We start from the raw sequence: 27537 nt of genomic DNA on the forward strand, positions 1-27537 counted from the left end.
TCTTAATACTGGAAAAAAGGTCTAAATCCTTAAAAAATAAACAAATTTACAGCCTAGAAAATCCAGTTCTATTGCAGATATATAACATCAAAGAGCACGAGGTAAAAAACAAACTGAGATAGTTGGACCTGGTCCTAATAGTCCAAGAAAGGACTCTCGGTCATTGAAAGGGGGCTTCAGGAAGTAAAATCTGCTACTGCTGCTGCTATAATATCAGCATTTATTGAGCTCTCACTATGCTGAACACTTCAACATATCTGGTCTCATCTGATCTTTATAATAATCCTATAAGGGTCAGAGGGACCAAATAACTTGCCCAAGACCACATAGCTAGTAAGTAGCTGAGCTACATCTGAATGCAGATTCCTGTTGCCAAAGCTCATACTTCCAATTCCTATGCTCTACAGCTTCCTTTTGTTTTAGGAAGTATGTAAACATTCAACAGCTCAGTTTTAACTGCACCTGCACTGATTCATAGCATTTGATGAATCCCAGATGGTTTCCAAGTTTTCAAAGTCCTTTTGAGGGGCTGAGACAAACCTGTGTCTAAGCAAAATTAATGTTTAACATATGGTCTGGGGAGGAAACAATGATTTACTGAGCACTTACTATGCTAGATGCTCTATCTTCCTTATCTCATTTAATCCCCACAACAGTTCTATGGATAGAAATTATTCTTATCATATTTAGATAAGACCATTGGACTCAGGGAAGGTATATACCCTCTGAGTGACAGAGCCTAGATCTGAACCCAGGTTTGGCTGTTTCTAAAAGGCTATGCTCTTTCTAGTTTACCTTGGGGATAGGAGACCCTGAAGCTTTCTGTATCATGCTGCCCATAAAGGGACAGAGTTGAGAACTCAAGGTGCTGAAGGGTCAGAATAAACGAATGAAGGAATAATATGTTATGTTAGATTAATCAAAGATGGCCTCCTGGAGATATGCTATATGAGTCGTTTCAAAGGAGATGAGGGAAAGGCAGAACTCATGGAGAAGATACTAAAAGGCATCCAGGAAGCAAAAAGAGATGATGGAAAATGCACAAAATCTAAAAATCCATAATATAATCATCTCAGTAATTACCAAGCTCTTACAAAATACATTTAAGTAAATCTTACTTTGTTAACAATAAACAAACCCCCTAACATTATGTACATGCCAAATGAACTAGCAATTCTCCTTAAGATGCCGGTTCAAACTAGGACAGGTTATTAATGCTTTAATGTAGCTAATCTCTAACAAATAGCCATTTGTTGGTTGATGTAAAAGGAGCTGGCAATTTCCAGTGATGGCTTTTCTTGGTAAGTCTGTATTTCAACACCACTCTTGGCTGCCAATAAGTGTCAGTTTCAGCAGAAACTATCCTTCCCCAGGGTAAGATCCCTTGGGGTCTGGGGTACAGCACCTAATGTGGGAAGAACATGGCAAGAACGTATCTGGAGGGAACACAGCTTTTCCAAAATCATTCAACAGCTTTCCATCAGCATATGATCTTTGATGACAAACCAACGCTATCAACCAACAACAACAAAATAGGAGGAAAAGGAGAAATTTTTAAAAAAACAACCTTAATATCAGTATGGGCATATCTAAATATAAAAGTAACCATTAACCTTCAGTCATTTAAAAAAAAAAAAGATCACTACTATAATTCCTGAAGTTCTTTCTATTTCTAAAAGCTGGAATCCAGATAAAGCCTTTAGCTTTTCTTTGTACACCACCTTAGAGTGGCAGCTCATAGAATGCAAAGTTATGGCCATTTTTTTCCCATTCATTTTGGAAGGAAGAAAAGGGACTCTGTATAATTCAGGAACCTTCCACAACAAAGCCATGCTGCCCACACTAGACAGATGCCCTAACTACTGCTCAATTTTTCTTTCATTCATCTCTCATCAATCCCTTATTCAACCGTGCACGTTAACAGTGCTCTTCACTTTTTCTCCGGACTCCAAGCTCTACACTCTATTCCAGGAGCTTGCCAACCTCCTCTCCTCTCAAAATGCCCCTGAATATTTAACTACCCTTGCAGAGAAAGAAGTTTCCATCCATCCCTTCTTACTAGAAGTAACCTTGCTTCCACCTGTGCACCCAATGTCATCCTTTCCTACAGGACCTCCCTCAAAAATGTGCCAGTAACGAAATTTCACCACCTTTGATAGACACGCTTCTTCTATACAATTCCCAGGTCCCATTACCTTCACCTCCAGTATCTCTGGCATCTACTCTCAGAACACTTACTTTTCCCACTGCCTACACTAAGGCCGGTCATCCTCTCCGCTCACTTAGACAGTGGCAACATCTATCCTCCTGATGGCTCTCTCTGTTTCTGATCTCTCACCCCTTTCAATTCATCAGGTCTAATGTACCAGCTTCATCCTCTAAAACACAGCTCTGACTTCACTTTTCTACTTAGGAAGCTCTAATGTATATTAAAAAGCTTTGGTATACTGTATATACAAAACGACTTTCAAAGTTCCTATCATGACATTTTTTTTTTTTTTTTCTCAAGACAGAGTCTTGCTCTGTCGCCCAGGCTGGAGTGCAATGGTGCCATCTCGGCTCACTGCAACCTCTGCCTCCTGGGTTCAAGCAATTTTCCTGCCTCAGCCTCCCAAGTAGCTGGGATTACTGGCATGCACCACATGCCCAGCTAATTTTTTGTATTTTTAGTAGAGACAGGGTTTCACCATGTTGGCCATGCTGGTCTCAAATTCCTGATCTCGTGATCCGCCCGCCTCGGCCTCCCAAAGTGCTGGGATTACAGGCGTGAGCCACCGTGCCCAGTCCCTATCATGGCATTTTAAGCCCTCCAAAAAGCTGGTCCCAATCCACAGTGTTTCTAAATTACCCTAGGCTCTCTCCAACAAGAGAAGCATAACAGTACAGTACAGCTACCACTTACTGAATGCTTACTGGATGCCATTCATTCTGTTGTCCATTTTTAAATTATTCATTTTTGAAGGCCTTCCATGTGTCGGGTACATTCTCAGCACTGGGATGCAGCAGTGTACCTCAGACAAAAAGCTCTGTCTTCAAGGAACTTACAATTCAAGTGAGAGAGATGGACAATAAGAAAATAAGTAAAATATTACATGGTATATGAGATGGTAATAAGTGCTATGGAGAAAAATAAGGCAGAAAAAGGCAATAGGGAATAGTAATGGGGGTAAGACTTTTTTTTTTTTTTTTAGACGGAGTCTCGCTCTGTCGCCCAGGCTGGAGTGCAGTGGCGTGATCTTGGCTCACTGTAAGCTCCGCCTCCTGGGTTCACACCATTCTCCTGCCTCAGCCTCCTGAGTAGCTGGGGCTACAGGTGCCCACCACTACGCCCGGCTAATTTTTTTGTATTTTTAGTAGAGATGGGGTTTCACCATGGGGTTAAGATTTTAAAAAGGGTGGTTAGGGAGTGGTTCACTGAGAAGGTGAAATCTGAGCAAAGATCCAAAGGAAAGGAGGGAACAGGCCACAAGGATGTCTGGGAGAAGGTAATTCCAGACAGGGAACAGAGAGCAGAAAGCCCCCAACCAAGAGAATCCCACATTCATGCAACAGCAAAAAAGTCAGTGTTACTGGAGCCAAGTGAGCAAGGACATACATAGTAAGACACTGAAAACTGGGGCCAGATCATACAGTGCAATTTTAAGAACTTTGCTTTTACCTGCAGTGAGACAAAGCTATTGGATGCTTTTGAGCAGAGGAAGGTAACAATTCGACAAGTTTTTCAGTGATCACTCTGGCAGGTGTGCAGAGTAGTGGGCAAGAACAGAATCGGGGAGACCAGATAAAACAATGATGCTGGCTTAGACCAGGGTGGTGGTGGTTACAGAGGAGGACAAGATGTGTTGATGGGTTAAACTGTGGAGTATAAGAGAAAAAAAGTGGCCAAAGATGACTTCAAGGCTTTTAGACCAAGGAACCCGTAGGACACAGGAGCAATTTACCAATTGCAACAGCAGGAGGAGTACATACTTAGAGGGGATAAGAAATATCAGTAGTTCAGTTTCACACGTTAGCTTTGCGATACCTATTAGGTGTCCAAGTAAACTTGTCAGTTAAGCAGCTGGATGTATACCTTGTAGTTCAGTGGCTGGGTCCACACTAAAGACAAAGTCATCAGTGTAGAAACTGTTTCAAAGCATGGGACTAGTTAAGATCCCCAAGGAATTAAGGCAAATAGAGCTGAGCCTTGGAATACTCCAATGCTTAGAAATTTGAAGATAAAAAGAAACCATCAAGAGAGGCCAAGGAGGAACAGTCAGTAGGTAAGGAAAACGTGTAAGTGTAATATCATGAGGGCTGGGAATTTACCACTGAATTTAGCAATGTGGTAGTCACTGGTGATCTTGACAGGAACAGTCTGGGGATAGTGATGAGGACAAAAGCTGACTAGAGTGGGGTCAAAAAAGATTTGGATAAGAATAACTGGCGATTGTGAGTATGGACAGGTCTTCCAAGGCTACCAGCCATGCACTGGACTGTGTGCTTTACGGTTAATTAAGAAAGAATCCTCTTAATCTTCATACCAACCTTATGAAAAGGGGCCATTTATTAAGCCCATTTACAGAAGAGAAAACTGAGCCTCAGAAAGTTAAATAACTTGTTCAAGGTCACATTATGTGAATGGCATGGATGGGACTCCAGCCCAAGTTTGCCTAATTCCAAAGCCTAAGATTGGCAACTCTGTGATGGAGCCTCCAAATCCTTGGGAGGAGGTGGCTTTGACCTGTTCCTGTTCCCTGGAATTTACTGGTTCTTTAACATTAAAAGCCAGTCCTTTTTGGGAACAGTAAAGCAGACCCCCATTTTCCCAGCTGACAGCCTTCGTAAACTTGTCAGTGCTCCTAGAATGAAGTCATTCCCAAACTAACCTGAGTTAGGAAGCACTGATCCTTTGCCATTCTTCACATCCACCACCCAGGTGGCCTCTTTACCCCCAGGGCCATCTTTCACCTTGAAGGCAAAAATACCACCGATTTTCTTCACAAACTGTTCCCCTTCCTGGAAAGAAAAATAACACTGGGGTTACATTAAGTCCATTTCTCTGGCTTTCTCCTCAAGCAAATTCATGTTTAAATAGATACATGATATGAGTATACGGGCCAGGGAGCAGTCCCCAAGGTCCCTTATGATCTTTTACCCAGAAAAGTCTGAAAGGCAAGCAGGCAACAACTCCCACATCTGCCAAGTCTTTTATTAAAAATGGCTTTTTAAGCCAGCCATGGTGGCTCATTCCTATAATCTCAGCACTTTGGGAGGCAGAGGTGGGGGGATCACTTGAGCCCAAGAGTTGGAGGCCAGCCTGGGCAACATAGTGAGACCCGGTCTCTACTAAAAATAAAAAAATTAGCCAGGCATGGTGGTGCATGCCTGTGCTCCCACCTACTCAGGAGGCTGAAATGGGAGGATCGCTTGAGCCCAGGAGTTTGAGGTTATGGTGAGCTATGATCATGCCACTGCACTCCAGCCTGGGCAACAAAGCAAGACCTTGTCTCAAAAAAAAAAAACAAAAAGGGCTTTTTAGATACAACTGGTGGAAGGGAAGGAGGGACAGGGCAGCATTTTCTGCCAAAATAGCCCTCGTATGTTTCAATAATTTGGGAAAGATTCACTCTGGCATCTTTAATGTAGAGATCCCAACCTGCCCTTCTCCGTGTGTATGTGTGTACACACACATATATAAATGACATATATATATAAGCGTATAAATGGTATATATAAATACATATAAATTATATATATATACACATATAGGTTTTTTTTCTTTTTTTTTTTGAGACAAGGTCTCACTCTGTCACCCAGGCTGGAGTGCAGTGGCACAATCAGGGCTCACTGCAGGGTCGATCTCCAGTGCTCAAGCAATCCTTATACTTCAGCCTCCCCCAAGTAGTTGGGACTACAAGCATGTGCCACCACAACTGGTTAATTGAATGTGTGTGTGTGTGTGTATAGAGACAGGATCTGGATCTGTGTGTGTGCGTGTGTGTGTGTGTGTGTGTGTATGTAGAGACAGGATCTCCCTATGTTGCCCAGGCTGGTCTCAAACTCCTGGGCTTAAGCAATCCTCCTGCCTCAGCCTCTCAAAGTGCTGGGATACAGAGGTTAGCCACCACAGCTAGCCTTACGTATATTTTTGGTTCCTTGCAATCAGAACTTAAAGACAAGTGGTTCTGAAATCAAGGCCTTTTTTGTTGTTGTTCAACTCATTTTCTCTATCAGTATAAAGAATTATAGGAGTAATATACCATCCACCACTTGCTTTTGGACATCGGGGAAAGAAGCTGGCCTAAATACAGAAAAAAAACTCAGACCTATATCTCTGCAAGGGGGTTTCCCTTCTCCCTCCCGTCCTCTTTTTTTTCCCTTCATTCCCAGTCTTTCCTTCCTGAAGCATTTATTGAGCCAAATATTGTTACAGGCACCAAGGATATAGAGATAGGAGTCAGAAAAGTAAGTAATGTCAATACGCTATGATCATTATGACAATATGCTGCGATCAAGGGAAACACAGGGGACTGCAGGAGCACAGAGGAGCAGCTAAGCCAGCTGGCAGGGTGAATAACAAAAGGAGGACAACAACCTCACACACCATGTTTAAAAAAAACAAGAGCAACCTAATAATTTTATTGAAAAAAAATTTTTAGAGAAGGAACATTTATTTCACTGTGGAAAAATTAGAAAATATCAGTAAGCAAGAAGAAGAAAATATAAATCATTCATCATTTTTTATTATTATTATTTTTTAGACAGAGTCTTGCTCTCTCACCCAGGCTGGAGTGCAGTAGCATGATCTTGCCTCACTGCAACCTCTGCCTCCTGGGTTCGAGCGATTCTCTTGCCTCAGCCTTCCGAGTAGCTGGGACTACAGCACACGCCACCATGCTAATTTTTCGTATTTTTAGTAGAGACGGGGTTTCACTATGTTGGCCAGGCTGGTCTCGAACTCCTGACCTCAAGCGATCCACCGCCTCAGCCTCCCAAATTGCTAGGATTACAGGTGTGAGATACTGCACACGGCCAAAATCATTCATAATTTTATCACTCAAAGCAAATCATTTTTGGTACATATATATATGCAGAGAAAAAAATGGGTTTTGTACCAAAAACAAGAAAATCTTTCTGTAAACAGAAAAAGTAGATTACAAAATATGATCTCATTTAAGATATATATCTTTTAAATGGAATCTGTTTAATTATATTAAACAGAAAAGATTATATATATGTATCTTAAATGGGATCTGTTTAATTATATTAAACAGAAAAAGTAGATTACAAAACAATATGATCCCACTTAAGATATATATATATATAAGATTTATATATGCTACATATATATTATTATATATATATTCAAGAAGGTCTAATAACTTGGCTAGGTTTGTAGAAGTACAAGGAAGAGCAAGAATTCAAACCTATTTTGATTCCTAGATTTGGTGTTCTTAATTAGCAAAGTTTAATTCTAGGGATTTACCCTTAAATAAATGAGGCTCTGTAAAAATATTTAGATATGAGAATGTTATTCACAGCATTGTGATAAGAGCCAGAAGTTAGCACGAGCCTGAATAACAATTAACAGGGTATTGATTAAATAAAATATAGTATATATATGTTATACATAAAGCTTTTATATATATATCTTAAATGGGATCATATTGTTTTATAATCTACTTTTTTTGTTTAATATAATTAGCCTAATTACTGTGTCACTAATATTCTACATAATTTTAAATGGTCACATATAGTCTTTAATTGTAAAAGCATACCATATTTATTTAACCAATATCCTGTTGATTGTTATCAACAAGTTAGCCAAGTTACTTTCTGAATCTCAGTTTTCTTTTTTTTTTTTTTTTTGAGACGGAGTCTCGCTCTGTGGCCCAGGCTGGAGTGCAGTGGCCTGATCTTGGCTCACTGCAAGCTCCGCCTCCCGGGTTCACACCATTTTCCTGCCTCAGCCTCCCGAATAGCTGGGACTACAGGCGCCAGCTACCACGCCCGGCAAATTTTTTGTATTTTTGTATGAATCTCAGTTATCTTATCTGTTAAATGGGAATAAAACAGTAACTACCCTCATAGAGGTGTAAGAGAATTATGTAAATACCCACAACACACAGAGTACTCAATGAATGTTAGCATTTTGTTGTTGTTGTTTTATTCTATGATCTAGCTGCTATTTCTGTGCCAATATTATAGCTTTATAATACACTTTACTCTGACACAGCAAATCTCAATTATAATTCCTCTCTTCCAAATATTCTTGGCTATTTTGGATTTTTTTTTTGGACACATTTTCCTTTATATGTACTTTATAATCACTTAGTTCTTCTCCCAAAATGTTGTTGGAGTTGGATGGGGTTACATAAAATATATAGATCTGTTTAGGAGAGAGGTAGTATCTTTACAATATTAAGTCTTCCCATCCACGAATATAGTAAATCTTCACCTTTTCTTTAATGTCCTTTGGGAAAATGTTGTCTTTTTTTTCCCAACATAGATTTCTGTACATTTCTTGATAAGTTTATTCTTAGGTATTTTATATTGTTTTTGTTAATAGCACATCTTTGCATTAAATTTTATGGCCAGGTTATTGCAAATATACAGAAAATATACTAATCTTTTTAATGTTTATTTTGGAACTGGCTACCTGTTGAGTTCTCTTTAATTTCTAATAGCTTTTATTTCCTATCTTCTTTATTTCAGCCTTACATATCTGCAATAATTTATACACAAAATTATTCCTTTTGGTATCATATTAACTTTTTTTTTTTTCTTCAAGACAGAGTCTCACTCTGTCACCCAGGCTGGGAGTGCAGTGGCGTGATCTCAGCTTACTGCAAGCTCCGCCTCCCAGGTTCATGCCATTCTCCTGCCTCAGCCTCCCAAGTAGCTGGGACTACAGGTGCCCGCCACCACACCTGGCTAATTTTTTGTATTTTTAGTAGAGACGGGGTTTCACCGTGTTAGCCAGGATGGTCTCAATCTCCTGACCTCATGATCCGCCTGTCTCGGCCTCCCAAAGTGCTGAGATTACAGGAGTGAGCCACTGTGCCTGGCCTCATAATATTAATTATTTTAAGAAAGACTTAAGTGTTTACAATGTTCAGGCACTCTGATAAGTACCTGAAATACTCAAATAATTACTGCCCCTGAGGAATTTACATAAACTGACATTAGATACTAACCTCTGTTTCTAAGTATGCAGAGAGCCTGGCCTAAGTTCACTATTTCTTTTTGTTGTGTTTTGTTTTACAACAGCATTGAGATATAATTTATATCCTATAAAATTCACTCTTTTAAAGTATTCAATTCAGTGGTTGTTTTAGTATATTCAAGGTTGTACAACCAAAACCACTATCTAATTTTAGAGCATTCTCATTAACCCCAAAAGAAACTCATACCCATTAGCAGTCATTCCCTGTCTCCTCCACCCCTCAGTCCCCGGCAACCACAAATCTACTTCCTGTCTCTATAGATTTGCTTATTCTGGACATTTCATATAAATGAAATCATATATTTGTGACTGCTTCTTTCACTTAAGCATGATGTTTTCAAGGTTTATCCACATTGATGCATACATCGATCAGTCTTTCAATCCTTTTTTTTTTTTTTTTTAAATGGAGTCACTCTGTCACCCAGGCTGGAGTGCAGTGGCATGTTTCAACTCACTGCAACCTCCTCCTCCCGGGTTCAAGTGATTCTCCTGCCTCTGCCTCCTAAGTAGCTGAGACTACAGGCGCGCACCACCACGTGCCAAAAAAAAGTACTAAAAATTTTGGTGTTTTTAGTAGAGATGGGGTTTTACCATGTTGGCCTGGCTGGTCTCAAACTCCTGACCTCGAGTGATCCACCCACCTCGGCCTCCCAAAGTGCTGGGATTACAGGCATGAGCCACCGTGCCCGGCCTCCTTCAATCCGTTCTACAGCTAAATAATATTCCATTGTATGGATGTAACATGTTTTGTTTATGTATTCAGCAGCTGATGTTTGTTTTCATTTTTTCCTATTATGAATAATACTGCTATAGACATTTGTGTACAAGTTTTCGTGTGAACATAGGCTCCTAATTTCTTTTGGTTACATATCTAGAAGTGTAATTGCTGGATCATAAGGTGATGTTTAATTTTTTAAGGCACTCCCAAAGTGGCTACATCATGTCACAATCCTACCAGCAATTAATGAGGGTTTCCAATTTCTCCACATCCTCACAAACAATTGTTATTGTCTTTTTTATTTTAGTCATCCTACTGGGTGTGTCAACCTTTTTTTTTTTTTTTTTTTTGAGGTGGAGTTTTGCTCTGTCTCCCAGGCTGGAGTGCTGTGGTGCAATCTCGGCTCACTGCAACGTCTGCCTCCTCAGTTCAAGTGATTCTCCTGCCTCAGCCTCCCAAGTAGCTGGGATTACAGGCACACGCTACCACACACAGCTAATTTTTTTGTATTTTTGGTAGAGATGGGGTTTCACCATGTTGGCCAGGCTGGTCTTGAACTCCTGGCCTCAAGTGATCCACCCACCTCGGCCTTCCAAAGTGCTGGGATTACAGGCGTGAGCCACTGTGCCCGGTATGTCAACCTTTTTCTTACATATAGGTACATTCCCTGAGAGCCACCTGGAATCTTGGACATGGGTCTTAGGACTAAATATTTTGTTTTGTCCTAAAATATTTAGTTTTAATAAGTAGTCCTAAAATGTTTAGTTTTAATAAGTAGTCCTAAAATATTTAGTCAGGGACTACTTATCTCAATAGTCATGGCGGCATCTCTTACATGTGAGTATCCTGAAATTAACTACCAATATTTTCTACTTAAACCAAGAAACCAAAATGACTGTCAGGTTTTTCTTTTAAGTGAAAAAGAAATTCTCTTATGTTGGCTTCCCTTAAAAGAGCTCACTTAAATTATTTTAAGTTAACTGTAGAAAAAAACTACTAACAATACTAATATTTTGAGGGCCCTTGAAGTTTTTAATACTTTTGTATATATAATTTCTTTAATCTTCACAAAACCATACAAATAGTTGGGCAGACATTAGTATTAGCTCATTAAGCAGAAGAAGTAATTGAGGCTTATAAAGATTAAGAATGCTTCTCCTCTATACTGCTGCCAAGTAGTCCATCTAACACTAACATATCCATCTGACACTCTCAGGCTTGAACTTCTTAGTGGCTCCCCACAGCCAACAGGATGAAGTCTGTCTTTACATATTATCCTAGGGTCTTCATGATCCGAAGGATATTTGTCTGTTCTTATCTCCAGCCACTTTCTCTTCCTCTTCATCTCTGAATTCCATGAACATGTTGAATTCCATGAACTTACGTGCCAAGTGCTTGTATGCCTCCATGCCCTTACTCATACCCCATCCCAGGACACTCACTTCTTCCTAGCCTCTACTCCCACCCCTGACCTCATCATTCAAATCTCAGCTCACATGCTAACTCTTTTGGGAAGGAGTCTCTATCTCCACCAGATATTTTGATGGCCCTCTGCACATAAACCCATGTTGCTTTTTTCTGGAAATATTTTTCCATGTCTCTCTTCCCACTAAACTCTGTGTTCCCTGAGAGGCAGGGACATATGGCTAGTGGGTAGTACAACCAGAACTCAATCCCAGGTTGCTTTAATCCCATATTCAATGCTACTTCCATTTGACCATACCACACTGAAACTGTAGGTCACATCAACATTTCTAAACTTTAGCCGATGACAGCAGAGCTGTATCTGCCACCATAAAATGAAGAAAGTTCAAAGTCTTCTTCACATTCCTTAAAATCTTTTCTCTCTCAAGGTTCTGTAGAAATAATATAGGAGAGGGGGTTAATAGTGTGCTAGGCCACCTGAGAGGAAGGCTTTCTCTAGGGCCAGTGGCCCATGAATGACTATTTCCAGGTGCATCCATGCCATCTGCTTGCACAGTGCCTCAGGAATACAGCTATGTGCAGACACCAACAAGTTACAGCAGGAAAACACCAGCAAACATTTAGAAATTCTACCTGCATACTTGAAGAGAAATTCCTACAACCTTACTACTTCTCCTCCCACCTCCTTAAAATAGATAGAGAATAATCTGCACTTGCTGCTACTTTTCAGAAACAACTTATCCTCTTATAAAATCACATCCCTTCGACAATAAAACATTTTCAATTGAAGTGGGAGTGAGAGAGGGTAAGGAAACTGATGAGGAGAAAGAGTTTAAAGGGAAAATAAAATACAGTTGTGAAACTGGAGATCATTAGTACTGAGAAAATTCTGAGTGCCTCCTTGCTTGAAGAAAAGTACTTCTTTCTGAGTAGGCAAAAGGTTAAGGAGTAGGTCCTGTGGCAAACTTAATAGGGACAAAAAATTAAGACAGAATTCAAAGAAGGGCAATGGAGAATTGCTAACAAAGACAAAAGTGAAATAAAATCTTTTGCCAGGCTGCCTTTGCTAATGCAGAAAATGCATGAATTGACAAAAGATTCCAAGACTTTTACTTTCTAGTGCTGCAAACACTTAGGAAACTGACAATCGTGGGAAGGAGAAAGAAACAAGGGAACAAGGTTGGTAGGGAGGTTATAGAGAAAAGAATTAAAATGGAGCAAGAGGCGTACATTTGCAAAGCTAAAAGAATACTGTAAAATAAAAACCACACTAATTTGTTAATCCCAGTAATGAAGTATTCAATGATTGATATACTGCCATATCTCATACTTCATAGTAGATCATCTCTACATTAATTTAGTTGATTTTTTTTTAGATGGAATAGGGTTGAAATAAATGAAGCAACTTGTCAGACACAACTATCCTACGTGTTCTTCTGCAGGAATATATTGGCAGCATTTTTAAAAACCAAAACTTTTAAGCCGAGACTTTATAGAGTGCAACTTCATTTTATAGGAACACTTATAATGAAAGAAGTTCAAGAAACAATGAGATATTTTTTCCTACTAGGTTGGCAAAGCCTTTTTTTTTTTTTTTTTTTTTAATTTTTTTGAGGTAGAGTCTCGCTCTGTCACCCAGGCTGGAGTACAGTGGCGTGATCTTGGCTCACTGCAACCTCCGCCTTCCAGGTTCAAGCGATTCTCCTGCCTCAGCCTCTCTAGTAGCTGGGACTACAGCTATCTGGGACTGCGCCATCATGCCTGGCTAATTTTTATATTTTTAGTAGAGACAGGGTTTTGCTATGTTGGCCAGGTTGGTCTTGAACTCCTGACATCAAGTGATCCACCCGCCTCAGCCTTCCATAATGCTGGGATTACAGGGGTGAGCCACTGTGCCCAGCCCAGAGATTTTTTTAAAAACCAGCCAACACAGTATCAGAGGTGTGAAGTAAAAATAGTTAGTCTCCAACATAGCAAGACCCCATCTTTACAAAAATAAAAATAAATAAATGTTTTAAAAGGAAAAAATAGTCACTCTCATGAATTGGTAATGTTTGTAAGTTAGTACTCTCTTTCTGGTGGGTAGTTTGGCAATATGTATCAACATACAAAATGCACATAGCCAACCACCCAACAATTTTCCTCCTTTATTTATATTAAATTGATCATAGCTTAAATACTTAAATATCAGTGCAACAGGAAATTTATTACAGCACTGTTTTACTTGAAAATGTTAAATACAACCTGATATTCATCACAGGAAGCTACTTAAATTTTGACAAATACATATGAATACATACTATGTATTAAAAATGAGGGTAAACGGCCGGGCACGGTGGCTCATGCCTGTAATCCTAGCACTTTGGGAGGCCAAGGCGGGAAGATGACGAGGTCAGGAGATAAGAGACCATCCTGGCAAATATGGTGAAACCCCATCTCTACTAAAAATACAAAAATTAGCTGGGTGTGGTGGCACGTGCCTGTAATGGCAGCTACTCGGGAGGCTGAGGCACGAGAATCGCTTGAACCCAGGAGGTGGAGGTTGCAGTGAGCCAAGATCGCGCCACTGCACTCCAGCCTGGGTGACAGAGCAAGACTTTTGTTTCAAAAAAAAAAAGTGGGGGGTAAAGATTTAGATTTATGGCCATGGAACATACTGTCAAAAGAAAAACATAGGTCATAAAACAGGTAGCCCCATGTGGATGCATCCCAAGATGGTTGCAGGACAGGTCTGCAGCTTCTAGGCCAATGCCTGGCCCTGCTCTCCCTCAGGACGGTTGTAGATTATAATGAAAGTCCTGGGAATACTGGGTTCTTTCACAAGACACATCAGTTATATCACCTGTATTCCCATCCACAGTGCAATCATCTCAGATATTAAGTAGTCCTCTGGCCTACAATAAGGGTTATGAGATAAGCACAATGTTTGCCTTTCACACCATGGCTCTAACGTGAGCGAAATACAGTTTAAACATTCTATTTATTCCAGCCCACTTTGATCACCTTAATAGATGTGTAATTTGCATTGTGATTATGGCTGTAACCATGCCTTATATGGTCTCAGATCTAAAATCCATAATGAAATACATCCAGGCAGAGGCTCACGCCTGTAATCCCAACACTTTGGGGGGCCAAGGTGAAAGGATCACTTGAGCCCAGGGGCTCAAGGCTGCAGTGAGCCGTGATCATGCCACTGCACTCCATTCTGGGCGACAAAGTGAGACTCTGTTTCAAAAAAAAAAAAAAACAGGAAGAGATCCCAAGATTCTTCTAAGTTTAAAACAATGAAATAAATATCAATTTTGCCTGAAGAGAATAACTTTCTTTCTGGAGAGTTATTTTTAGATTGCCTTAGTATGATTATTACCTATCAAGAACTAATTATTGTATATAAAAATAGATCCGCATATATAGTATAATAAAAAACAACAGGTGTTGTGGTGGGCACGGTGGCTCACCCCTGTAATCCCAGCACTTTGGGAGGCCAAGGCGGGTGGATCACTTGAGGTCAGGAGTTCAAGACCAGCCTGACCAACATGGTGAAACCCTGTCTCTACTAAAAATACAAAAATTAGCCTGGCGTGGTGGTGGATGCCTGTAATCCCAGCTACTCAGGAGGCAGAGGAACAAGAATCACTTGAACCCAGGAGGTGAAGGTTGCAGTGACCCAAGATCGTACCACTGCACTCCAGCCTGGGTGACAGAGCAAGACACTGTCTCAGAACAAAACAAAACAAAAAACAACAGGTTTTTTTGACCCTAGGTTAAAACTGTAAGTTAATATACACAGAGAAAGATGTCTGAAAGAATGTTAAGCACGGTTAACATTTCAGTAAACTCTGAGTGGCAGAATTTGGGGAGATTTTAAACTTTTGTTTAAAAGGTTAAAACAAAAGTATAGTACAAAATTTATACTATTCATAAACATATATTTCTGTATAGTATAAATTTTTTAAATTAACATCATTTTTAAAACAAAAAAATTTTTTAACTAAGAAATCAAAACAATTTCTTTTTACAAAGAATATTGATATATATACAAAAAAGGCTCATTTTAAATATTATTTGAAATGATTTTAAGTAAGACCTTTTTAATTCAAAGGAAATTACAGCAAAATAAATTAGAATCCCTTTACATTTGAACTTTGCCCATAACTGAATGACCCTCTGACAAAGAGGACCTAGAAAAGAGTGACAATTTTAACAGTATTTATTATAGTTCTTTAGCTCAAATCTGGAGATTCATACATTTCTGAAATGCATTCCTTTTAGAATTACAAGGAAGCCTTAATAGACACTCAGAAATCTAACTACACTCAATACTTGACAACATGATATAAATTTTCAATTGTACCACCTTGTGGCAACACCTGAAACCTGTGTCTGCTTCCTCTAGCCTCAAGGTCCTTCCTGGCAATATTTTACATAAATCTTACCTCTTCAAGTTTCTTCTCAATCTCCTTAAAAACAAGATTTGCCTTAAATCCATCACTTGCAGAGCTAGTTGGAACAGCTTCAATTTGATGAGTTCTAAAAGAACTGGGGAAAAGAAACCGTTTCAATTCATGGAGTCACATAGGTACTAGGTTTTTCAACATTTATAAAATAGTAATTTTCAAAATTTTCAAAAACCCTAAGAACAGAGATGTTGCAAATCTTATCCAAAGGAAATCTTTAGTAAGCATATAAAATAATTAAGCTTGGCCGGGCGCGATGGCTCAATGCCTATAGTCCCTGCACTTTGGGAGGCCAAGGCAAGTGGATCGCCTGTAGTCGGGAGTTCGAGACCAGCCTGGCCACCATGGAGAAACCCCGTCTCTACTAAAAATACAAAAATTAGCTGGGCATGATGGCGCATGCCTGTAATCCCAGCAACTCAGGAGGCTGAGGTAGGAGAATCGCTTGAACCTAGGAGGCGGAGGTTGCAGTGAGCTGAGATGGCGCCATTGCACTCCATGCTGGGCAACAAGAGCGAAACTCCGTCACAAAGAAACAATTAAGCTCTTCTTCTCATTTTTTCAACACATAATCAGCTCATTAGGAGCTAGAAGTTTTTCTTGAAAATACAGTAAACCAAAGAAGCTACCCTCATGAATCTTACATGCTAGTGGAGGAGACAATTTAGAAATAAAAAAATAAATAATATAGTTAGCTGGGCACAGTGGCTCACACCTGTAATCCTACACTTTGGGAGGCCGAGGCGGACAGATCGCTTGAGCTCAGGAGTTTGAGACCAGCCTGGGCAACATGTTGAAACCCCGTCTCTATAAAAAACACAAAAATTGGCCTGGTGTGGTGGTGCGTGCCTGTAGTACCAGCTACTCAGGAGGCTGAGATGGAAGGATTGCTTGAGCCTGGGTGATGGAACCAGACCATTTCTAAGTAAATAAGTTATTTATTAACCTATTATGGTGGCATGTGTCTGTAGTCCTAGCTACTCAGGAGGCTAAAGTGGAAGGATCACCTGAGCCTGGGAGATAGAGGCTGCAGTGAGCTATGATCACACCACTGCACCCCAGCCTGGGTGGCAGAGTGAGATCCTGTCAAAAAAAAAAAAAAAAAAAAAAAAAGGTGCAGCAGTTGTTCAATAAGCATCTGTCTTTTTCTACCCCTCTCCTCTCATGTATGTCTCCCTGCAGTCCTCCAATCCATTTCTCCTTCCTCTTTCCTTTTCCTTCTATTATTTCATACTTTTTCTCTCTCTCTCTCTCCCACAGGGACTCTGTCACCCAGGCTGGGGTGCAGTGGTCCAATCACAGCTTACTATAACCTCGAACTCCTGGTCTCAGGCAATCTTGCCTCAGCCTCCCAAGTAAGCTGGGACTATAGGCGCATGCCACCATGCCCAGCTAATTTTTCAAATTTTTTGTAGAGACAGGGGCCTTGTTATGTTGCCCAGGCTGGTCTCAAACTCCTGGGCTCAATCGATCCTCCCACATTGGCCTCCCAAAGTGCTGAGATTACAGATGTGAGCCACTGTGCCTGGCCTCGCTTCATAAATATTTAATGACTTCTTGCTACATGCCAAGCAAGACATTTCAAAACACTGGGGATATGATAGTGAACAGATCAGACCCAGTCCTTGCACTCACTTAGTTTATATTCTTCCAGTGGAGGAGAAAAAGAAGTAAACACAAAATAACTGCAAACTGTACCAAGTACTATGAAACAGGAGTAGGGTGACTATAGTTTACTATACATTTACATTTCTAGATAGCAAAAAGAGAATAATCAAAAGAGAATAATTCAAATGTTTCTAGAATAAAGAAAAGACAAATATTTAAGGTGATGGATATCCCAAGTATACTGATTTGATTTTCACAAATTACATGAATGTATTAAATTATTACTTGTACCCTGAGACTATGTACATCAGTTATGCATCAATAAAAAATAAATTTAAATTTAAAAAAAAGGAACCTACTTTAGGAAGGACAGTCAAGGAATGACCTCTAAGACCTTATTAAAGGAAGAAAAGCAGCTAGCCATTCAAAGAGGAAACTGCAAAGATCCTGAGGGAGAAAGGAGTATGTTAAAAGAAAGTCAAATAAGACCAGAGTCTCTATAATACAGTAGGTGTGGGGAGAGTGACATGAAATGAAATTGGAGAACTAGGCAGGCCAAATGATGATGCAGGCAGGCCAAAGTAGGGAATTTGGAAATCCACAGAAATGATAACATGGAAGTGAAATTGTTTGATTTGTGATTATTCTTACAACAGTGTGCTGAATGAATGACGATGGAGAGAGGAGCAAGAGGAGTGGGCACTAGTTAGGAGGCTGTTGGAATAATCCAGATAGGAGGTGATGGTGGCCTGGACTACAAAGGCAGTCTGCCAGTAGATAGAGAGTGGGAACAGATTCAAAATAGAAATACAATCCACAAGCCTTGCTGTGGGGGTGAGGGAGATACAAAGAGGAAAGGGCAAGGATTATCCAGGCATTTGGCCTGAATAACTGGGTGATGGAGATGCCATTACAAGGACAAGGAGGAATGTAGTGGGAATAGAGGGGATCCAAGTTCTGTTTAAGGCACAGTAAGTATACTATTTTATAAAACAAGAAAGCCATGGATATGAGAGTCTGGAGCTCAGTGGAGAGGGCCAGCTAGAGATAAAATGGAGAAATCATCAGCATAGTGAAAGCATTTAAATCCCTGGGCAGGGACTGTAAGAGAATTATAGAGAAACAAGAGAGCCCAGCACAATGCCCTTTAGACCTCCATTACTCAGAGTCAGGGACAGAAGGGAAAGCAGCAGCCAGTGATGCAAGAGGAAATCCAGAAGAGCATGGTGTCATAGGAGCCGGGAGCAAGATTCCAGGAGGGAGGGGCAAACTGTCAAATGCTGCCACAAGGTCAAGTATCCACTAGATGTGCACATGGAGAGTACAGATGACCTGACCTTGACAAAAGCAGTTTTCAGTGGAGGGTGGAAGTCAGATTATAGTGAATTGAAGAGTGAATAGAAGAGGGAAATAGACACAGCGTGGCTCTTTTGAGACATTAGTTTTAGTGGAACAGTAAAATGAGGTGGTTTCTGGAGAGGAATGTGGTGGTATCAAGGAAGAGTTGTGGGGTTTTTTTGGTGGAGGGGATAAAGATGACATCTTTATTTTCACTAATCTCTTAAAGAAATGTAGCATTTCTGGGCAGGCGTGGTAGCTCAAACCTGTAATCCCAGCACTTTGGGAGGCCGAGGCAGGTGGATCACCTGAGGTCAGGAGTTCGAGACCAGCCTGGCCAACATAGTGAAACCCCGTCTCTACTAAAAATACAAAAATTAGCCAGGCATTGTGGTGCGCACCTGTAAACTCAGCTACTCAGGAGTCTGAGGCAGGAGAATTCGCTTGAACCCAGGAGACAAAAGTTGCAGTGAGCAGAGATCATGCCACTGCACTCCAGCCTGGGCAACAGAGTAAGACTCCATCTCAAAAAAAAAAAAAAAAGAAAGAAAGAAATGTAGCATTTCCTTCTGGATGCGGGCATATGAGAGTCCTATAACTTTTAAAAAATATTTTATTTTCCGATTATTATGTTAAAATACACATAAAATTTACCATCCTAACCATATTTAAGTGTTCAGTTTAGTAGTATTAAATACAGTCATAATGTTGTGCAACCATCATCACCTTTCATCTCCATAACTCTTTTCATCTTGCAAAACTGAAACTCTACCCATTAAAGAGTAACTCCTCACTTCCCCCTGCTTCCAACCCCTGGCTACCACCATTCTACTTTCTGTCTCTATAATTTTGAATACACTAGGTACCTCTAGGTACTATGATTCTAAGTGGAATCACATAGTATTTGTCTTTTTGTGACTGACATATCGCTTGGCATGATGTTCTCAAGGATCATCCATCTTGTAGCATGTCAGATTTTCAAAAAGGCTGGGTTTCATTTTCAGATGAACAAATCAGAACAGGTATGCCTGATGATGGTAAGGAACCTGGAAAAAGGAGATGGAAGGAGAAAAATCTTGTGGCCTGTGACAGGACGAGGAGACTCAAGCGAAGAAAGAGGATCAGATGGGTGTAATTCTCATGTAGTGGGTCTGTAGGTCTTGGATGGAAGTTGAGGAAGTTTGGGTTTAATGGCTTCTATTTCTCAACAAAGTATAAGGCAAAGTAATCAGCAGAGAGTGAGGGTGAAAGGAAGGGTGTGGAGAGTCTAAATTGAAAAGAGAGCCTACTAGAGGAATCATATTAATATATGAACAGGGAATGGAACCTTAGCTCCAGCAAGCAGACTCTGTGCAGTCCTCGTTGCACAGAATGCCACCTCACACCTCTATGCCTTTGCCACTGCTGCTCCCTGGGTCCAGAATACCTCCATCTTAGCAAACTCCATTTCTCCCTTCGAGACCCAGCCCTTTCAGGAAACTCCTTTTCTGTGAAACCCTACTAAATGTTAACGGCTTAAGAGCAGATACCATACCTTTTCTTTAAAAAAAATCTCTGTATTGCCAGTTCCCAGCAAATCATAGGCATTTAGTGAATAGTGACTGAATGGAACTGAAGTTACCCTGAATTCTCCCTTGCCTAACTCCTAATTCCTTCATGTTCCATTCAGAGCAGAATTATCTATGGTACACTATATCGTCTTGGTCAAAAGTCTGAATATGTGACCTAAAATCAAGTAGCCACAGCTAGTTCTCCACAAGCCAATTTCATTTCATTGGTCCAATTTTTCAGTTACTTTTAATCATCATTGTGCCCTTTTCCAAACTTGCCACGTCTTGCATGTTCCCAAAGGTCACAGGTGTGTCTTTTATCTTGCTTGTTTTGAAAAGCTCATGAAGTTAGTGATGAACCAACTTTTCATCCAGATTAAAAGTTAATATGTAAACTTTTATCAATGCTTTCTGAAAACCCCTCATTCCTTAAAATTTATATATGTGCCCTGCTCTAAGAAAACTGAATATATCAACTTAAACTCAGAGAGTATTCACATTCACAAAAGGATGTTCCTCATGATTTCTTTACATAAAAAGTTCTTTTATCAGAAACTAAATTCCAATTGGTTTTATTTTTTTTAATTTGGTTTATATATGTTTCCTGGAATAAATCTAGTATATAAACATTGAAAGGAAACTTGAAGATAAAAACCAGCAAATATCCTACTCAGCATATGAATTCCCTCCATGATTCTTGAAAATTTTCATTCTAAGGCCTAAAACAGGCTCTGCTACAACAATGTCAAAGACTGAGAGCACAGAGTAGCCAGGAAAACAGAAGCACCGCACTCAGCTAGAACCTTGATTCCTACCACTCAAGGCTCTCTCTCCTTAGATAAGTTATTTTAACTCTGATCATCAATCTCATCTATAAACAGAAATACCTAATGTGTGGGATTTTTATGAGGATTAAACAAAGAAGTACATGTGAAACACCTAGTGTGGTCCTGGCACATACCAGGCCCTCAAAAAGTGATTGTGAAAGAGCTCTTACAACTCAATAATTAAAATACAAAGACCCCAATTTTCAAATGCCAAAGGATCTGAATAGGCTTTTCTCCAAAGAAGATATGCATATAGCCAATAAACATGAAAAGATGCTGATCATCAATAGCCATCAGGTAAATGCAAAGCACAATGAAATACCACTAGGATGGCTAACACTAAAAAGATAGGTAACAAGAAGTAATGACAGAATGTGGAGAAATGGGAACCTTCAGCCATATAAAGGAATCAAGTACTGATATATGCCACAACATGGATGAATCTTGACAACATTATGCTAAATGAAAGAAGCCAGTCACCAAAGGCCATACAATGTATGATTTCATTTACATACAACGTCCATAACAGGCAAATCCATAGAGACAGAAAGTAGGTTAGTGTTTGCCAGAGACTGCAAGAAGGAGGGATTACTAATGGGTACACACTTTCTCTTGAGGTGACGAAAATGTTCTAAGATTAATTGCAGTAATGACTGCACAACTTTGTGATATGCTAAAAACCACTGAACGTACACTTAAAATGCGTGAATTATGGCCATGTGAATTAGGTCTTAATAAAGTTATCTGAAATAATTTTTAAAAAATGGTTGATGAGGCCGGGCATGGTGGCTCATGCCTGTAATCCCAGCACTTTGGGAGTCCAAGGCAGGTGGATCACATGAGGCCAGGAGTTCAAGACCAGCCTGGAAAAAATGGCAAAACACCGTCTCTACTAAAAATACAAAAATTAGCTGGGCCTGGTGGCCTATGACTGTAGTCCCAGCTACTTGGGAGTCTGAGGCACAAGAATCACTTGAACCCAGGAGGCAGAGGTTGTAGTGAGATGAGATCATACCGCTGCACTCCAGCCTGGGTGACAAGGCAAGACTCTGTCCCAAAAAAAAAAAAAAAAAGAAAAAGAAAAGGAAAGAAAAAGCCCGAGCTCGGTGGCTCATGCCTGTAATCCCAGCACTTTGGGAGGCCAAGGTGAGAGGATCACTTCAGTTCAGGAGTTCAAGACCAGCCTGGACAACATGGCAAAACTCCGTCTCTACTAAAAATACAAAAATTAGCCAGGCATGGTGGCACGCACCTGTAATCCCAGCTACTCAGGAGGCTGAGGCACAAGAATTGCATGAACCCAGGAGGTGGAAGTTGCAGTGAGCCGAGAATGTGCCACTGCACTCCAGCCTAGATGACAGAGGGAGACTCCGTCTCAAAAAAACAAAAATCTGTCTCCAGTAACTCTAGTCTATAAAATTTAAAAAGTTGTCACATACAAGTGACATTTAACTAGTTTTATAAATTCCTCATTCTAACTGCTAACAAACTGGTGGCTACATGGGTATGGAAACAGACATACATCACATTAAGATTATTGCGTGCATTCCTTAAATATCTGTTTTAAAACAAAACTAAAGTAATGGCTGTGTGTGCTACTGCGCTTACTGAAAAAGCCTAGAAGTAATAATAACAAGCACACAGCTAACAGCCATTTGTGGTTTCCATATACCATTCTCTACTAAAAGGAACGAGGACTCAGAGAAATGACTGATCCTAGGGCTGAGGCATGGAAAGCACAGGACGAGCCTGGAATATCTTCTTGTGCCAGAAAGTAAGGAACTACTAAAAGGAATCATAGGGAAAAATGAATCAACTTGATCAGGTTCCCACTGGCCAAATCAGGGGCATTTTGAAAATCAAAATAATTGATACCACTTTACTATAACCCAGTGAATACAATAAGAATTCATGAGTTTGTATGCATACATACATAAATATATGAATAAATTTTGAAATGGAAGACAAGGGAAAGCTCTTCTTTACAGAATAATGCCAGTTAATAAGTATAGAAAAAATGGTATCATCTCAAAGCATCTTGCTACAAATTACTTATTAATTACAAAGAAAAGAACAGCAACTTTTCAGAGGAAAACATGGTAGATGCCACATTAAGTGATTAAAGCTAACAACACCAATATGGGTTAAACAACCTCATGCAACTCCAGATATGATGCACCTAGAAGGACACAACTTAATTTCATGCTGCAAAAAATGTATAATCTGAATCTAATTTGGGGAAACATTAGGCAATTGCAAACTGAGAAACATTCTACTATTAAAGAATATACTTGTACTCTTCAAAAACATCATGGTCAAGAAATACAAAGAAAGTCTGAGGGATCATTTCACATTAAAGGAAACTAAAGAGACATGACAGCTAAATGCATTTTTAGGGATTTCTCCTGACAGGGAGAAAAAATAAAGTTTAGAGTATATTTTATAAATATATTATTGGGACAGTTGTTGAACTGTGACTCTGTTATTTGAATGAGTTCATAGTATTGTATCCATGTTTTTCTTTTTTCTTTTTTTTTTTTTTTTTTTTTGAAACAGAGTCTTGCTCTGTTGCCCAGGCTGGAGTTCAGTGGCGTGATCTCAGCTCACCCCAACCTCTGCCTCCCAGGCTCAAGCGATTCTCATGCCACAGCCTCCTGAGTAGCTGGGACTACAGGCATGTGCTACCATGCCTGGCTAATTTTTGATTTTTAGTAGAGAGGGGGTTTCACCATGTTGTCCAGGCTGGTCTCAAACTCCTGACCGCAAGCCATCCACTCGCCTCAGCCTCCCAAAGTGCTGGGATTACAGGCATGAGATACCACGCCCAACCCTGTTAAGTTTCTTGAGTTTTATAACTACTGTGGTTAAGCAAAAGAATATCATTGTTTCTACAATTACACACTGAAATATTTAGGGATAAAGAAGCATAACAACTCCACCTTTCTCTCAGATAGTTAAGAAAAAAATGTATACAGATATAAATATATGTAGAGGAAAAATGATAAAGCAAATGGGCAAAATGTCAACAATTGGTAAATCTAGGTAGAAGGTATAAGGGAGTTCCTTGCATTATTCTTAGAATTTTTTCCTGTTTGTTTGTAACTACCTAACAGGTTCTAATTGAAAAAGAAATTCAGGCCAGGCGCAATGGTCCACGCCTGTAATCTCAGCACTTTGGGAGGCAGAGGCAGGTGGATTACCTGAGGTCAGGAGTTCAAGACCAGCCTGGCCAACATGGTGAAACCCTGTCTTTACTACAAATACAAAAATAAGCCGGGCGTGGTAGTGAGCACCTGTAATCCCAGCTACTTGGGAGGCTGAGGCAAGAGAATCACTTGTACCTGGGAGGCGGAGGTTGCAGTGAGCCGAGATTGTGCCATTGCACTGCAGCCTGGGTGACAAGAGCCAAACTCTGTCTCAAAAAAAAAAAAAAAAGAAAAGAAAATATGAACAAGTTAATCACCTGCAATGCTACTACTCCGACAATTTTTCTCTATCCATTTTTCTGTATTGCTTCTTGTTGTCTTTATTTATGGGCATGCATACAGTTGTAATCATTATATAGAAACAATTTTTACTTCTAATTTAACTTCTTATATGACTTAGGATCTTCAAATAGTACCCACTGGGTTAAACTTTCAAGCTAACTTAGTTTTCCATTAAAAAGAAAATGGGAATAATCCAAATATGCCTCAACCAAAGAATGGGTAAGCAACTAACACTTCCATACTATGGAATATTATTGAGCAATAAAAGGGGAAAAATTACTGATACACACAATAACGTGGATGAATTTTAAAATGTGTAATACTAAGTGAAAGAAGCCAGACTCAAAGGCTTTTTGATTCCATTCACATGACACTCTGCAAAAAGGAATACTACAGGGGTGGAAAACAGATCAGTGGTTGCCAGAGGCTAGAAGAGAAGGAGAAGGGTTGACTACACAGGTGCACAAGGAGCATTTTTGGGCAATAAAACTATTTTATATTTTGATTATGGTGGTAGTAATACGACTGTATGTTCATCAAAACTTGTGGAAATATAACACAAACAATGAATTTTACTGTATGTAAATTATACCTTAATTTTAAAAAAAGAAATACAAAACAAAGTTGGGCTTTAAAAGGGGGTTTTATTTAACAGAATATAGAATACATACCTATTCTCAGTCTGTAGCACAAAAGCTCCTCTCTTACGTAAAATGAATAGGATGTTATAATACAAAGTTGATATTCATGTTCAAAACTGGTCTAAATTAAAGTTTAATTGTGAATCAAATGTAGTTGTTCACAGCCCTTAAATGTGACCTCTCCTCTTCATTGTTCACAGCCTGTGTTGCAACACTAAACATTTCTCCTCCACACTCCTACAACAGCTTCCTAAGCATTCCTGGCCTCTGGTCTCTCCACCACCAGCTCAAAGTAATGTCAGACTGATCTACCTAATGTGTAATATAGTCACATGATCTTTTGCTAAAGAATATCTTTCCATATTCTATAGGATAAATTCCAAACTCCTGAGCATTGCATCTGAATCATTTCAAAACCATAATCCCACTTTGTCCCTCTACCCAGGCACACACAAAATAATCTACTCTGTACCCACACAGCACAACGACTTGTCAAACCTCCTTGTATTTTCAAATTTCTATACCTATGTACAGACTTGGAATGCCCTTCCCCTATACTTCTGTTGGGCAATCCTAGTCATCTCAGTTCAAATTTACTTTCTTCATAATAATTTCTTCCTCTGAGCTTCTACAGCATTTTGAAAAAAGTATGTTGCCTTCCCCATATATTTAGAGGATCATACAAGACTCTGCCTCAAAAAAGAAAAAAACCCCACAAAAACTTAAGATTCAATACCTTCTATTCCCATTCAATAAACATATGAGAGACTCTAGGAACAAGAGATGTAAGTCACAGTCTTAGGCCTCAAGGATTTCATATAATAAAGGGAATTAAAAACTGGATACAGTGCAACCAAACCAACTAGATAGTACCCAAAAACATACAAAGTGCTGTGGATATTCAAAAAGAGATGGTATTTGAGACGGGCTTTAAATTATAAGTTTTACAACAGAAATTATATTCTGGGCAGAGAAAGAGGAGAGGACAAGAGAAGAGATCCAAGAGCTTACCGAAGAATAAAATAGACTCAGTAAAAGAAGTGTGTCTCCATGTATACATATGTAACAAACCTGCACGTTGTGTACATGAACCCTACAACTTAAAGTATAATAATAAAAGAAAAGAAGTGTGTCTCATATCCTTTGTTGGAGAAACAAAAAAGTGTGAATAAATGATTAAATAATTACCAAGAATTTCAAAAGAAAAAAGGGAGCCAACTAATGTCAAAAGCTACAGTCGGGTTAAAGAGAGTAAATAGGGAAAATAAAGACAAAGTTATTCAATTTCATTTAGATCCTGGTGGCCTTACCTGACACTGACCTCAGTGGTGAGGTAAAAATTAGACTGTGAGGTATTCCGGCTTGGAAAAATAAAGGTGGCTCAACATAAAAGGCTCATCATGAACAACAACAATTAAGGCAAGGAGAAAAAGAGATCTAAGGGAAGACCTGAACATGTATGCTGACAGAGGGAAAGGAGTCAATGGAAAGATAACCAAGTTACAGAAAGTGACTGGAAACAAAAGCATGGAACAAGGAAAGCTGAGCCTTTGACAGGAGGGGCGCTTTTCTCCTCTGGGGAGGAACACTTCTCTGAGAGATGAGCAAGGGAGTTGAGGGATCCTGAGTGGGATGGGAAAGAAAGTGCCTGCAAATTGAGGAGCATGGGCAGTTGAAGGAGAGGAAGAAAGTCAGCAAGAGACAAAAAGAATTCTAGCATCAACGAGGGCTTATTAGCTGGACTCGGAAATACAAATTTGCAAAGATCCAGTCAGCACATTTAGTGACTCCCTAAACCACCTCAGAAGCCTGGAAGGCCATGAGGAGACCTGCCTAAATAACTTAGGTTGCTAGGGCCGAGACCCATATCCAGCTAGCTCAGGCTTCTAGTTCAGTACTCTCGTGACTATCCTGGGTCCTTTTACAACAGAATTCACCTAAAGTTGGTTAAATTAAAAACCTGATGGCCACTTTTAAAGCCATGTTCTTAAAACAATGTAATGAGATACTTTTCCTTAAATACTAAGACAATAAAATAAGAAATTTTTACATGTAAAATATCATCAACTGTGAAAAGTCAGAAGGATTAATTGACACACAAAACTCAGAATGTCACTCACCTGGCGGCTTCCGGAAAACCCATCTTGTAGATTGTTACAACCACAGCTCCTCCAATGCCTAAATTATGCTGCAGAGCCACCTTTGCACCAGGAACTTGCCTCTTTCCGGCTTCCCCTCTCAGCTGCCAGCAGAGTTCTGCACACTGAGCAAGACCTA

General features: G+C 39.7%; 1 protein-coding gene across 2 annotated transcripts in view; it reads right to left on the bottom strand.

Annotated features, from left to right (window-relative positions):
• SCP2 (sterol carrier protein 2) overlaps window positions 1-27537 on the bottom strand; it is a 123202-nt gene that overhangs the window by 7723 nt on the left and 87942 nt on the right. The window contains exons 12-14 of one of the 2 annotated variants that reach the window (XM_004025815.5): window positions 27381-27534; window positions 15788-15890; window positions 4869-4998 (exon numbers count right to left, since the gene is read on the bottom strand). In XM_004025815.5, the coding sequence (XP_004025864.1) occupies window positions 4869-4998; window positions 15788-15890; window positions 27381-27534 (387 nt within the window). The remainder of the gene's footprint in view (window positions 1-4868; window positions 4999-15787; window positions 15891-27380; window positions 27535-27537) is intronic. The other variant, XM_063698614.1, reaches the window with a different exon arrangement.

This window comes from Gorilla gorilla, chromosome 1, assembly GCF_029281585.2.
Source record: "Gorilla gorilla gorilla isolate KB3781 chromosome 1, NHGRI_mGorGor1-v2.1_pri, whole genome shotgun sequence".
NCBI lineage: Eukaryota > Metazoa > Chordata > Mammalia > Primates > Hominidae > Gorilla > Gorilla gorilla.